The sequence below is a fragment of the Danaus plexippus genome, chromosome 23 (genome assembly GCF_018135715.1).
Source record: "Danaus plexippus chromosome 23, MEX_DaPlex, whole genome shotgun sequence".
Classification (NCBI taxonomy): domain Eukaryota; kingdom Metazoa; phylum Arthropoda; class Insecta; order Lepidoptera; family Nymphalidae; genus Danaus; species Danaus plexippus.
In genome coordinates this window covers 682,899-697,042 of record NC_083551.1, presented here as the reverse complement: position 1 = coordinate 697,042, position 14,144 = coordinate 682,899, and the positions used below count along the sequence as shown (strand labels likewise).

The 14,144-nt window shown below is 31.8% G+C and overlaps 2 protein-coding genes across 3 annotated transcripts in view; one reads left to right on the top strand and one right to left on the bottom strand.

The window, feature by feature from the left end:
* The window catches only part of LOC116774774 (alpha-2 adrenergic receptor), a 196,550-nt gene that overhangs the window by 16,033 nt on the left and 166,373 nt on the right, over window positions 1-14,144 (bottom strand). The window lies entirely within an intron of this gene.
* On the top strand, window positions 623-3,769 carry LOC116774775 (ommochrome-binding protein-like). 2 transcript variants are annotated; one of them, XM_032667522.2, is made up of 2 exons: window positions 623-1,747; window positions 2,683-2,862. In XM_032667522.2, the coding sequence occupies exon 1, from the start codon at window positions 791-793 to the stop codon at window positions 1,691-1,693; it is 903 nt and encodes a 300-aa protein (XP_032523413.2). In that variant the 5' UTR covers window positions 623-790; the 3' UTR covers window positions 1,694-1,747; window positions 2,683-2,862. The 2 variants fall into 2 exon arrangements, with proteins under 2 accessions (XP_032523413.2, XP_032523414.2); XM_032667523.2 differs by lacking the exon at window positions 623-1,747 and adding an exon at window positions 1,882-1,986 and having other exon boundaries at window positions 2,683-3,769.

Below are 14,144 nucleotides of genomic sequence, written 5' to 3'. Positions count from 1 at the left end.
TACAGTTGGAGACATCAATTTACAAAATATTCATTTTCAGCTACGTAAAAGCGTTCCGAGATGATTTATGAACACTTTATTAACTTCAAAAGTCACACAACGTTGAGAAATAGTGTCCGGAGACATTTATTACATGGTAGAAAGTAAAAAGAATCTCAGCTAGATCATAATAGCATCGAAGCGTTATTTCAAGGCACAGTCTCATAGCAATTATTAATAATAGTTATTTAATTATTTTAATATACTAAAGACAATATATTAAAGACTGTCGAACAACAATCACAATCAATTACTCACTCCTGTACATCGACAGAAAATTGTTTGTATTTTGTTTTGTTTTTATTTTCAAATATTAAACAATTCATCATTTGTATAAAGTCAATTCTTCAGGACGTTTGTGATTAATGTACGCACCATTTATATTACGCTAATGACAGATTTGTGCGGTCCTGTGTGAGTGATGTTAGGAACATATTAATTATTATTAATTGATATGTACATAAAATAAATTTAATGTTGTTACATTTAGTATTCTTCTTATAAAATTTTAATAGATGATTATAAGGATTATAGTGAGTTAAGTTTGTTTCGGCGTATTGTTGAGTTATATTTTATTATTTTTAGTGCGTACTCTTAAATTGTGCCGGGATACAAGGCAGCAGTAAAACGAACGATAACAGATACCATTCAACATTGTCGTTTCGTAGCTCGAAATAAAAACACGAAATTTCAACGGAGGATTTTCTAGGGACTTACGTAACGGACACTAAAGAAAATTAAACGTTATAAAATGTTATTATTCCTACTGTTATTTCTACCTATTGTAGCAATGAAACACGTTGCCAAAAAAGACGATATTTCATGCAACGGTCTTATATTCGACCACGTCTATTTCGACAGGGAAGTCTTAGTTGAAAATCTTGGCAGGCCATACAATTTGGTGCTCCATAAATTTTCTGGAACGCTATTCTTCAGTCACACAATCCAAAAGGGTACGGAAGTAGACTTTGAGATAATGTCTTGTAATTTAAATAAGAAAACTTGCAAGGAAATAGAAGGAGTGGCGGGTGGCTACGCTGTTGCGTATGATCCAGGAAACGATGATATATATTTTGGTGGTCACGATGGCATTTATAAGTATAATTTTCTAACAAAGTCCGCTGAATTCTTTGCGGAGGATGGCAAGTCAATATGGGAATTGTTTGTAAGAAAGAATTTTTATTACATCGAATATCCTGCGCAGAAGCTATATGTATATGTAGATGACAGATTTGTGCAGGTTGAAGAGGCGATTAAAATAGAAGTTGATCATTTCTTCGTCACTAAACAGTCAGATGTGTATTTCTCTAACAGGACAGCGCTATATAAAGTAGAAAAGAGTAGTAAGAGTACCATCGTATTGGACGATGATATAGCGGTTCGACAAATAGTGCAAGATAGCTATGGAGATATCTATTTTTGTGGTAGTACTGGAATCTACGTTGAGGATAAACCATATCACAGAATAAAGAAGGTGGCTCAAATAGATAATGCATTTGGTATGACTTTTGATGAACATGATAATGTGATATATTCTGATAAAAATGCAATATATAGATTACTTCCAAGTAAGAAGAATTTAATTTGTTATGAAATGATAACATCCCAGTCAGAGAAAGAAGAAAAGGGCTTCAAAGAGTATTTAATAAGTTAGTAAATGAAAGACGTATAAGTTATTCCTAAAACAATAGTGAGTCATGATTCAAAGGTAAATTTAAAATATTATTATTTCAATTCTTTTATATAGGTTTAATATTTTTAAATATCGAATAAAACAATAGACATCCCAATGTAAACAATTAAGACAGTATAAACAAAATGATTCAATCATTATATCACGACTTATTGAACGGTTTGGGTTACATATTTATTTAAGAGAAAATTAATTAGTTAAAAGAATTAGTTAACTGTATTACAATTTTAACGGCGATCTTAATGTTTATTCAGGTATGTAGATATTTTGTAATTAAATATCACGTAACATCTTAATGATAGAAGTGATCTTTTTCTAAGTGACCGTTTAGAAAAATTGATAAATGTTCAAGTAAAATGTTTCCAGAATTCTAGACCTCAAGATATTATTAAGCTTAAAATTTTTAATATCTATTTTCCAATATGGCATTAGGAATAGATATACTATAGGAATAGAATAGTTTAAGTGGAAAATAAAATAATTTTAATAATTTATTAAATTAATTATTCGTTATATATGATCCTTAATGTTTTCCCGAGTTTCATGAAATAAATAACGGACATTTTGATTAAACATTCATTCCGCTGAACTGGATACTTTGTTCCTTTGCGAGAAAATAACGCACTTGTATAGGAAGAGGATTTATTTTGTAAGGAAATTAGAATTGGCTACACGCCACGCGTTTGTGTATCCTTGCCAAAGTCAGAATTTAGTCGTGAATTGATACGTTTCCTTCGTAACAATGTATCCAATTGTTGTGTGTATCTACCAAGTAAATTAAGTAAAAGTTTTGTTAGTTCTTCTGATTGCAACACAAATACAACTTAGAAGTTAAATCTTACATTGCAGAGGATGATCAGAGATTACATTGTTTTGCTTCATTCGAATCTTTAATCATGTTATAAAATGTCAAGGTAAATAAACAACGATATAATTTTCATCTTTTTCAGACATGTTTACCATAGTTTTTATAATTTTTTTGATCGTGAAACCTGGAATGTTCATACCGAACGGTACTTGCGATAGATTGCATATTGAAAATAATTGGTACCAAAAGGAAGTTATATGGAAAAATCTGGGAAGACCCTACAATCTGAACATTCATAGGGGATCGAATACACTATTTTTTAGTTATACAGTTCCCGAATTATATACAGATGTTGATTTTCAATTAGCCTATTATAATTTATTTAATAAGGAATATCAAACAATCGTTGGCATTAGAGGCGGCTGCGCTGTTTGTATAGATCAAGCAAATGATGATATTTATCTCGGCGGTAGCGATGGCATCTATAAATATAATGTGATGACTAAAATAGCTGATTTCTACAAAGAAAAAGGGGTAAATATTTGGGCTTTATTTTACAAGAAAAATCTTTTCTACATTAGTTATCCAGATCAAAAATTACACATAGAAGTTGATGGTAAATTCGCACCGGTGAAGGAGTTTGAGGGAATGGAAGTGGATCATTTCCATATAAATACAGACAATGTTATATACTTCGCAAATAAGACCGGTTTATATAAGTATAACAGTCTTGTTAATGTCGTTGAAATATTAAATGATTTAATAACTGTTAGACAAATTGTTGAAGATAATAATGGAGACTTGTACGTTTGCACCAATATTGGTCTATTTGTGGAAAAAAAGACTAAAGGATTTGTACAAGTGCTTAAAATGAAGAATCTTCATGGATTAGCTTTTGATAAAGATAACAATTTTGTGTTGTCCGATGAAAAATCCGTTATGAAGCTAACTGAGAGCAAGTCTGGTTGCATGTCTAACGACGACCATTGGTAATCGTGAATTTTATTAAACAACGTATATTGGATGTTTGTATTTAATTAAATAAAGAATTGTGTATTTTATATTAAAAAAAAAAAACGCAAACTTAAATAAGACTCAATAATCCATATTGACTTATTCTGATAACAAATATTTATTTAAGAACAATATAACTTGTACAAATTAATGTACTTGCTCGACCTTCTTACATTTTAATATGTAAAAAACAAACTGAGTTTGGTTATATTTATTCTGATTAACCTAACCTAACATTAACTTTTATTTTAAAATAAATTACTAAAATTCATATAATGTTACATAACTATATGCTAACTGATTTTGTGGACATGTTAATACTTATTGTTATATTCGACGATATGTGTTCATTGTCTCGAATATTTAGTATTTTATGTAGATTTTGAGTGACGACTAGAAAGAGGAGCTTGGACGGTGGAGTTGAACATTTAACGCGTTAGATAGAGGATCCTTAAACACCTGGGTGCAAGTTGCAGGCACTGTTGAAGCTGCTCTCCCTGCAACGCGGTCGACCCGGCCGCGGCACCCGCGCGGTGATTCCATGGAATACTGAGAATTTTCGTTTCTTTATTTTAATTTTAAATCTACTTCACGTCCTTGAATAAATATAACATATAAAGGTAAAGATTATATGCAAAGACTTTTTGTCTGACTGTGAGTTGTCTATCAATGAAGTTTGTGTAGCATGTTAGAATATTTTATTGTTACAGTTAGTTAATTAGAAAAAAAAAATTTTTTTTTCAAGATTTGCAAAGTTTGGTTTAGAAATTAATTAATTAATTGATAATAATGTTTTGAATCTTGTTTTAATATAAGTTTTCAACATATCAGTAAATGTTTTGTTACGAAATATACGTACGATATGTTTGCTCTGTTTGGAGTTATAAGTTGTTTTTTTATAACAATTGCATGAAATGATCTTCGTTCATAAAGATCTGGACAGTATTTGAAAAAATAAAAAAAATAAAATAAATAATAAAATAAAATGAATTATATTCAACTTTATGTAAAACTTCAATCTGATATTAAGAAGATTGTATTAATTGCAACTATAAATTTAAATTAAGTAAATAATAAATAGGTTTATGTCATATTTTTACTTAATATAATAGAATAAAAATAATTAATGGGAAAATTATGAATTTATGAGATCACTTGTTATTATTTTTTTTGTTATTGTTACTATAACTAAGAGAAATTGTAAAACCTTGTCTAAATACATATAAATAAATACGAAATCTATTAAAAAAAACTTTCTATGCGCACTTTTAATAAAGTATAGTCCCAAAATATCCCTTGTGACTTTTGAATTCCTCAAATTATGTAAATACATTCGGACAATTTGGTTTTTGTTCACTTAAATATCCTTTTCCTGCAAAATGTACTAAAAACTTTTCCAGCGTCTAGTCAAATGATAGTTAGAATTTGAATTTCCAATGCTTTCATTCAACCGCATTTTAAGGTATTCGTTATCGAATTTTTTATACTGGTTTTAGGAGCTATTTTTATAAGCACCACAGTTATTGATGCTTTAATTAATATCGAACCGGAAATGACATGATAGTTTACGAGTATATCGAGGTAAGTGGTTATTAATGCTTGGAAATTTTTGACTTTAGAAGATGCATAGTTTCTCTTTATGAAATAAAATCAGTCAAACTTATTGTAATAAGTATTCAAGTTTCTGTAGTTTCCAAGGCTTTCATATTATTTCAACAATACGAAACTATTCTTGAAAAACTAATCTCTGTGAAGAAGCAACTCTAAATGTGCGACCGAGACACATGTTTTAGACATTCGATTACAGATAGGATCTACTGCTTTGATGTAACTATATATTTACCTACTTTAATTGGTAAAAGGAATACAACTATTGATCCCTAAACGTCGTGTGTTATGAATTAGTAGCAACATTAAAAATAGCCACAAGCCTTTATGCATTACCATGCTTATTTAATCCTGATAACAAGAATAAAATGGATTTTAGTTTTTATTCTCGTTCATACATTCGTTCGTTTCTCATTCATTCGTCTTTGTCCATCTTCGTCACCTATAAACTAATGATACAAAGGTGAGCGCTCCTCAAGTCAATCATCGTACGTCAAAACTCTTACATTCCAAGCCGGTCAGCATCAATACATCCGTAAGTTCAGAGGTAGCTAATAAGACAACACTTTGACTCTTGCGATAATGTTATAAAGGCAAATTTATGTAAAAATTTGATTCACATTTGGTATATAGTTGTATAGTATAGTATAATCATAAACGAAAGCAGGACTCGAATCTGCAACCTCTGGAATATTGGTACCTCGTACTTAGGACATAGTTTTCAAGTGTGTGAATTTGGAAGGTTTTTCCATGTTTTTTTATTAGGTGTAAGCCTTGTGGTATCTATCTAGATATACACATGTTTAGTGCCATCATAATATAAAACCCACACCAGTAACGTTAATAAAGTAGTCTTATATCAACATTCGGGCGTTTCATTTCCCTCGTCCTTATATGGCGACCCTGCCAGCGCATTATGCGCATCGGTAACGCGAGATCCTTTAATTTAAATTACCGACACGTGTACATTCAAACTCGCCAAAGTTCAAAAGTTAATAATGGTCACTGTAGTTTAAAATATGTGTAATTCGAAAGTAGAAAAGGAGGACATTTTTATAAACCAAAATTCTGCAGCTGCCGAAAATAATGCATATATAAAAGAATTGAAATTCCATGCGTCCACCACAAACATTCTTTTACTTATAATATTACTGTTGATGAGTCTGTTTATCATCTACGTTGTATGGAGAGTATACCGAAAAATGCATCATCGCTGGGTCCAGCAGGGTATATATCAATATGTACTTCGTGGATCGATCAGACGTCAACGGGCTACCCTACACGGTTCTCCAGCTGTTGCTGAACAAGAAACATAAATTGAAGTGATCTTAGATTGGAGCCGCGTCTAAAAATTGTTAATATTCAAGAAAGAAAAGCTTGTGATTTGTCCAAACAGTGCGCGAGTAACGTGACTCCGGAATGCAGAACATGCCTATATAAGGGATGCAACGTAGAGACGGACTTTGATAGTTTTATATAATTATAATAATACATATTATGTAGCGATATATTTGTAATAACTAGATAATTAGTGTTAAGGTATTCATATTATTTTTGTATAACTTCAAAATACGTAATTAGTAATAATGAATTTTAGTAATATGTATAATTTTATATTTTGATATGGCAGATGATTTAAAAATATTGTGCCAAGAGTTAAAATTTATTAAAGAATACTTAAGGAAAATTGGTCCTGAGCGTAGAAAGGGTAACATTTACATTGTTAAGTTAAGCGAAGCAAATAGTTTGTATAGCCAATATTTAACATTAAATTCTTATTTGCAAAAAGAAGTAAATTGTGGTAATGTTAGTGCTAGCGATAGTGAATTGATTGTCGATTACTCACAGCAATTTCTTTCATTGTATAAAGATATTGTTAGATACTCTTCAACGTCATCCGATTCGAAAGAATTTATTAGTAATTCAGGTCAGACTATAGAAACTATAAACATGGAAAAATTTGATTTTAAGGTTGCTCTGAGTTTGTTACCGGTTATGAATGACGACTTATCTGTAACTAAACAATTAATAGATTCCGTTGAATATTATGAAACCACCCTTACTGCCGATTCTAAGCCCCAATTAATAAATTTTGTGTTAAAAAATCGTTTATCGCAATCAGCAAAACTTAAATTACATCCAAGCTATTCTAGTATTTCAGACTTAATTCATGATATGAAAAAAGAGCTTTTGCCGAAAAAATCTGCTACGGCCATCCAAACACGATTGCTGAATTTTAAGCAGAATGAGTTGACCATCGAAGAATACGGTAAGCAAATCACTGAAATGTTTGTTGACTTAACTATTTCACAGGCAGATAACGACCCAGAGACTTATAAGGTGCTTAAGCCCTTAAATGAAAAGCAAGCAATCAAACGATTTGCTGATGGACTGCGAAATCATAGAACCGGGACTATTATTACAGCACGTAACTTTACATCTTTAAAAGACGCTATTCAATCTGCATTAGATGAGGAGTTGCCATCCACTTCTAATTCCAATTTAATGAGCATAAATAAAAAAGTTTCCTGTTTTCGAAATTCCAGGGGACGTTATAATTACCGAGGTAATCAATATCGAGGGTACCGTGCCCATCCACAGCACGGCGGTGGTATGCGCAGAGGCCAACAACCAACGTGGCGTGGCACACAACGAGGTAGATCATGGCGTGGTAATTCCCGCCCGTACCAGAATAGAGGTATGAAAAATAAAAACAATAGCTTAAACGCTGGGCAAAATCAAAGTTATGTAAACATCATCGATCGAAATAATTCACAGTCCCAACCCACCCCATCTGTTGATAATAATAATCAGTTTTTTCGTGAGTAAAGGTCATATATTTTCATGTAACAATCATTCGCGTTTAGTTCAATTTACTTTTAACAATTGTTTTGCATCACATTGTTTAATTGACACCGGCGCATCAATTTCTGCGCTAGAATCGAAACTTGTTTATAATTATAACATTCCATTCCATAAAGAGAAATGTGAGTTTAGCGGAATTGGAGGTAGTGTTGAAGCAATTGGATATGTCTTTCTTAATTTGGAAGTGCCCCAAGGATCTTTTAAACATAAATTCTTTGTATTTGATACTCTACCTACTAAAGTTTCTGCTATAATTGGCGATGACTTTTGCAAAAAGTATGCGGCGGTAATTGATTATGAAAACAATTATTTTTCATTGATTAATTCAAATAATGATCGAATTTATTTACCTACTTTTAGTAATATTAATAATGAGGTTTTGTATATTCCGTCGCGATCGGAATCTATACATTTTATAAATACTGATATGAAAGATGATTGTGTGGTATGTTCGAAAGAGTTATCGGAAGGTGTTTACTTAGCCAGTATGTTAGTAAGTCCAATTAGAGGGAAAATACCGATTCGAATAATAAATACAACCGACAGAGATTTTTGTTTGAGTGACGTAAGCCCTAACATTTATAGTACGAGTGAGTATAATATATGTATGTTTGGAAAATCGAATAAGAATTCGGAACGCGTAAAAAAATTATTTTCTGTTTTAAAATTACACGAATATCTTAAGGGGGAAGAACAGGTATCAATCGAAAACATATGTGCGAAATACTGTGATATCTTTTATTTACCCGGAGACAGCTTGACTGTGACTGATATCTATAAACATACAATTACATTAAAACCCAATGTAGATCCAGTTTCTGTAAAACCATACAGATTACCCCATTCTCAAAAAGTAGAAATAAAAAGGCAATTAGATAAAATGTTAAATCAAGGAATAATTGAACCTTGTAAGAGCGAATGGTCAAGTCCCATTCTACTAGTGCCTAAAAAATCGGAAAGGAACGATAAAAAATGGAGATTAGTAATCGATTATCGTAAATTAAATAATTCCATAGTTGATGATAAGTTTCCTTTGCCGAATATTACAGAAATACTCGACTCTCTTTCAGGTTGTATATATTATACACATTTAGACTTAAATCAAGGTTTCTATAATGTAGAATTAGATCCAAATAGCCGTAGGTATACAGCATTCTGTTCTGGTCAATACCAGATGACCAGAATGCCAATGGGTCTTAAAACCAGTCCCAGCTCTTTCTCTAGAATGATGAATATGGCTATGGCAGGCTTAACATTTGAAAAATGTTTTATTTACCTTGATGACATCATAATTTTTGGTAGAAATTTAGCAGATCACAATAAAAATTTAACGGAAGTATTTGAACGATTAAAACAAGTTAATTTAAAGCTAAACCCCGATAAGTGTACATTTTTAAAAAAGGAATTACTGTATTTGGGTCATGTTGTATCTGGAGATGGTGTTTTACCGGATCCTGATAAAATCAAAGTCTTACAAAATTATCCTATTCCTACTAATACAGGCGAGGTAAAACGCTTTGTAGCATTCGCGAACTTTTATCGTAAATTTATTCGAAATTTTGCAGAGAAAGCTTTTTATTTAAATAAATTATGCCGTAAAAATGTACAATTTCATTGGAGTGACGAGTGTCAACATTCATTTAATTCATTAAAGCAAGATATGATGTCACCTCCGTTACTGCAATACCCAGATTTTTCTGAAAGTAACCAATTTGTAGTTCAAACGGATGCATCAGGTTACGCTATAGGAGCCGTACTGTCCAATAAAAATGGTAAACCTATAGCATATGCTAGCCGAACTTTAAATAGAGCGGAGAAAAACTACCCAACAATCGAAAAAGAATTATTAGCGATTGTATGGGCTGTTAAACACTTCCGGCCTTATTTATACGGACGTTCTTTCAAAATTTATACGGACCACAAACCTCTCATTTATCTTTTTAACATGAAAGATCCTTCGAGTAGGTTATTGAAATTTAGACTTGCTCTCGAAGAATACGATTATATAGTAGAGTATGTAAGAGGAAGTGAAAATTCCGCCGCAGATGCTTTATCTAGAATACGTATTACATCGAAAGACTTAAAAGATATGAGTGAGTGTAGTTTGAATGTGTTGACTAGAGCTCAGAAGAAAAGGATGGAAGAGGAGCATAGTATGTCAGGGATGAACAATGATTCTTTGTGTGATAGTGTGAATACTGACGATTGGCTTGATCACCCAAGAGTCGTAGAGATACACAACAAACCGAAGATATCGATAGAATTAAGATTTATCAACAAAAGTAATTTACAAAAATTACGAAAGGACAATGAAATCGCATGCGAATCTAGAACTTTTATATACGTTTTAAAGAAAATGACAATTTATATAAATCCAGCTATTCGATCACAATTATCGCGAGGCGAATTTGTGAGGGAGCTGTCTGATTTTTGTAAAAAAATAAATATTAACGAAGTATACTTCATGAAATGTAAAGAAAAAAATAAATTTATAGAGCAAGTAATAAATGAAATTAATAGTATTGAAAATTGGCCCGGTCCAAGAATTATTGTGTTAAATGAAATTGAAAGAATTGACAACAAAGACGACCAAAGAGTAATATTAAATGATTTTCATCTCCTCCCCACTAGTGGCCACGCGGGTATTAAGAGGATGTTGAATAACATTAAAAAATATTACTTTTGGCCAGGTATCGAACGAGATATAACAGCATTTGTGAGACGCTGTGACAAATGCCAGAAACAAAAGTATTCTATACCCGTTAGGGAGCCTATGACTGTAACTTCTACAGCTCAATCTCCCTTCGAAAAAATTTTCTTAGATATTGTAGGACCTTTAGATAGAGATAGTAATAATTATTCATATATATTAACACTCCAATGTGAGTTATCTAAATACGTAGAAGCATATCCGTTAGTTTCTAAGAGTTCAGTTGAAGTTGCACAGGCATTCGTAAATAACTTCATTCTTCGACATGGAATACCCAAGGAAATAGCCACAGATCGAGGTACCGAGTTTATGTCTACAGTAATGAAAGAGGTATGTAGTTTATTAAAAATTAAAAAATTAAATTCCACAGCATACCATCATGAGAGCATCGGCGCTTTAGAAAATTCCCATAAGAGTTTAGGAGCATTTTTACGCATACAGACTGACAACCACTCCGAGTCTTGGAGTTCCTGGCTACCCTTTGGTGTTTCTCGTATAATACTTCCGTTCACCGTGAAACAAAATATACCCCATTCGAGTTAGTTTATGGCAAAAAATGTACTTTACCTAGTAACTTAACAAAAACCGTAGAACCCCTCTATAATTACGATGATTATCCATTAGAATTAAAATATCGCCTACAAACCTCACAAAAAGAAGCAAGAGAAAATCTTATAAATAGTAAAATTGTTCGAAAATCAAAATATGATACTAAAATGAACCCTATAACTTTTAAAATCAATGATTTGATATTAGTTAAAGAAGAAACAGGCAACAAACTCAGCGCAATTTATTCCGGTCCATATTTAGTTATTAAGGATTGTTCACCAAATGTTGAAATATTGAAAGATGGAAAAAATTATGTGATTCACAAAAATCGAACGAAATTGTATTACCCTTAAAATATACGTAAAAAATTATAATATGATATGTATACACATTGTAGTTCATTTTTTTTGTAATTATAATAATAGTCTTAAGTTTTTATTATGATTTCTTTAATTTTGTACCTATGTCAATAATATGATGATTTAAATACTGTTTTAACATAAAAAAAAAGAAATATATGCAATTCTTTTTTTTTTCTTTGAGAGGGAAGGTGTGGTATCTATCTAGATATACACATGTTTAGTGCCATCATAATATAAAACCCACACCAGTAACGTTAATAAAGTAGTCTTATATCAACATTCGGGCGTTTCATTTCCCTCGTCCTTATAGCCTAATAAAGTGTAAGGTTTTCTAGAAAAAATCCTAACACAAAAGTTGTTAACTCTCACTCGTCTCAGATACAGATAAAAAAATAGTTGCTAACTTAAACTTTATGCAACGTATATTTGAGCTTGCTATGTATGTGTGTGTAGGATACATAATTTGTTACGGGGAAGTCTTGCATCTTAATTTTGAAGCAAATAACTTAGGCTTTATACGTATGGAATTTCAGTTTGTCCATTTTGTAATCCAACCAGTTATTTACATTATAAACTGCGATATAGCTATCAAATGAAAGCGTTAGAATAAATTAAAAGTAAAGACCTTTATACTTTATTTATAAACTTTTACCCCCTACTTACAACGTGTTTACATGTCTTAGATCATACGTATATCATACGGTGTAAAAATTCGCCATGAGATTTGATTATTGAGAAAACCAAGTAAATTAAATAACTCGATGAGATTGATTGTGAATAATGAAATATACTCTTAAAATCCGAATAAGTAAATACTTAGCTAAGTATTTTCTTATTCGTGTTTATTCGAAAACTCGCGCTAGCTATTGTATCATATAAGTTAAGTACTAAAATTATAGCACGTGCTAAATGTTTAAAAGTAAAAATATTTTTTCGTTTCAGCACATTAAAATAAAATAAAATTATTGTCATTACCTGCATTTTGATAGAAAAAATTAAGGCGAATCTAAATATGTTATGCAAAAACCCACATGTCGTACGGCAGAACTGTAATTTCAGTGGGAAATTATATATTAGAGTGGTGTCGTCATCACGCTGCTGCGGACGACCTTGGCAGAAATTCAGGATTTATTGGCGGAACTGTCCTGTATAATAATATACTTATTGTTATCACTAGGACCTTGTATTTTTTTACTAGTAGTAAATTTATTGTTTTTTTTTTTTATAATATAGAATACTTATAATTATTTATTCCAGCAAGAGCTAAATTATCTTTTGTTGGATATATGAGAGATAGAACACAAGATAAATCAAGTGATTGGAATATAGCAAAGATAACGATTTCACTTTAAATCCCACCAATATGATGGCAAGTGTATTTAATATTAATCTAGTATAAATTTAATATATTAATACATTACAAGTTGTAAATGTAAATGTTGTAATATGTGTAAGTTTGTTTTATCAGTTGTATACTGAAACATTATTCCTAAGAAAATTAGAATATTTCTTATAGCTTAAAAATAAAATTAAAAATAGCATATATATATTTCAGCTCAATTTTATAATTGCAGGCTGCAGCTGAAATAATCTACAAAATATAATTAAAAATTAAAAATTAATATACATTAAAGTAAAAAATATGATGAAATCTTGAAATGAAATCAAAATTTCCTAAGAACGATGATGTTTTAATTTTTTTTTGTTTTAACGCTGACATGATATATTAATGGGAGTTACGTAACATCTTTAGTAATATCCTACATATTACAAAAAAAAAATCTAAATATATAGGGTTTTCCATTAAGGGCGCTTGATCTTTGAAATGCAAAAAAAAATACATGTAGGAAAGATATTTGCGAAATTTTTTTTTTATTTGGAAGGTCTATCGACCCCATTATGTATGGAATATGACATCATTCAAATGACCGCCACGGCTTCGGTTGGTGGCGCGCACACGAAAGGTCCAATTTTCGATGACTCTGGCGCACAAATCGGGCTGTATTTGATCGATGGCGTGGCGTATGTTGACTTTGAGGGCATCGGTGGTTTGCGGCTTGTTGGCATAGACCTGCGACTTAAGAAAACCCCACAAGAAAAAGTCCAGCGGGGTCAAATCGCACGATCTCGGTGGCCAGTTCACGTCGCCTCCGCGCGAGATGACCATGTCCAGAAATTGCTCGTGCAGAACTTCCATCGTAGCGTGTGCTGTGTGGCACGTAGCGCCGTCCTGTTGAAACCACATGTTGTCCAGATCCATATTCTCGATTTCAGGCCAAAAGAAGTTGGTTATCATCGACCGGTATCGCTCACCATTGACGGTGACGGCCACACCATTATCGTTTTCGAAAAAATACGGACCAATCACGACTCCGGCCCAAAATCCGCACCAAACAGTCACTTTCTGCGGATGCATTGCCACTTGGTGAACCTCGTGTGGATTGGTCTCGTCCCAAATACGGCAATTTTGCTTGTTGACATAGCCATTCATCCAAA

What these genes read in the sequence shown, in the direction of transcription:
- LOC116774775 (XM_032667522.2), top strand. Translation starts at nt 791, where the DNA reads ATGTTATTATTCCTACTGTTATTTCTACCTATTGTAGCAATGAAACAC.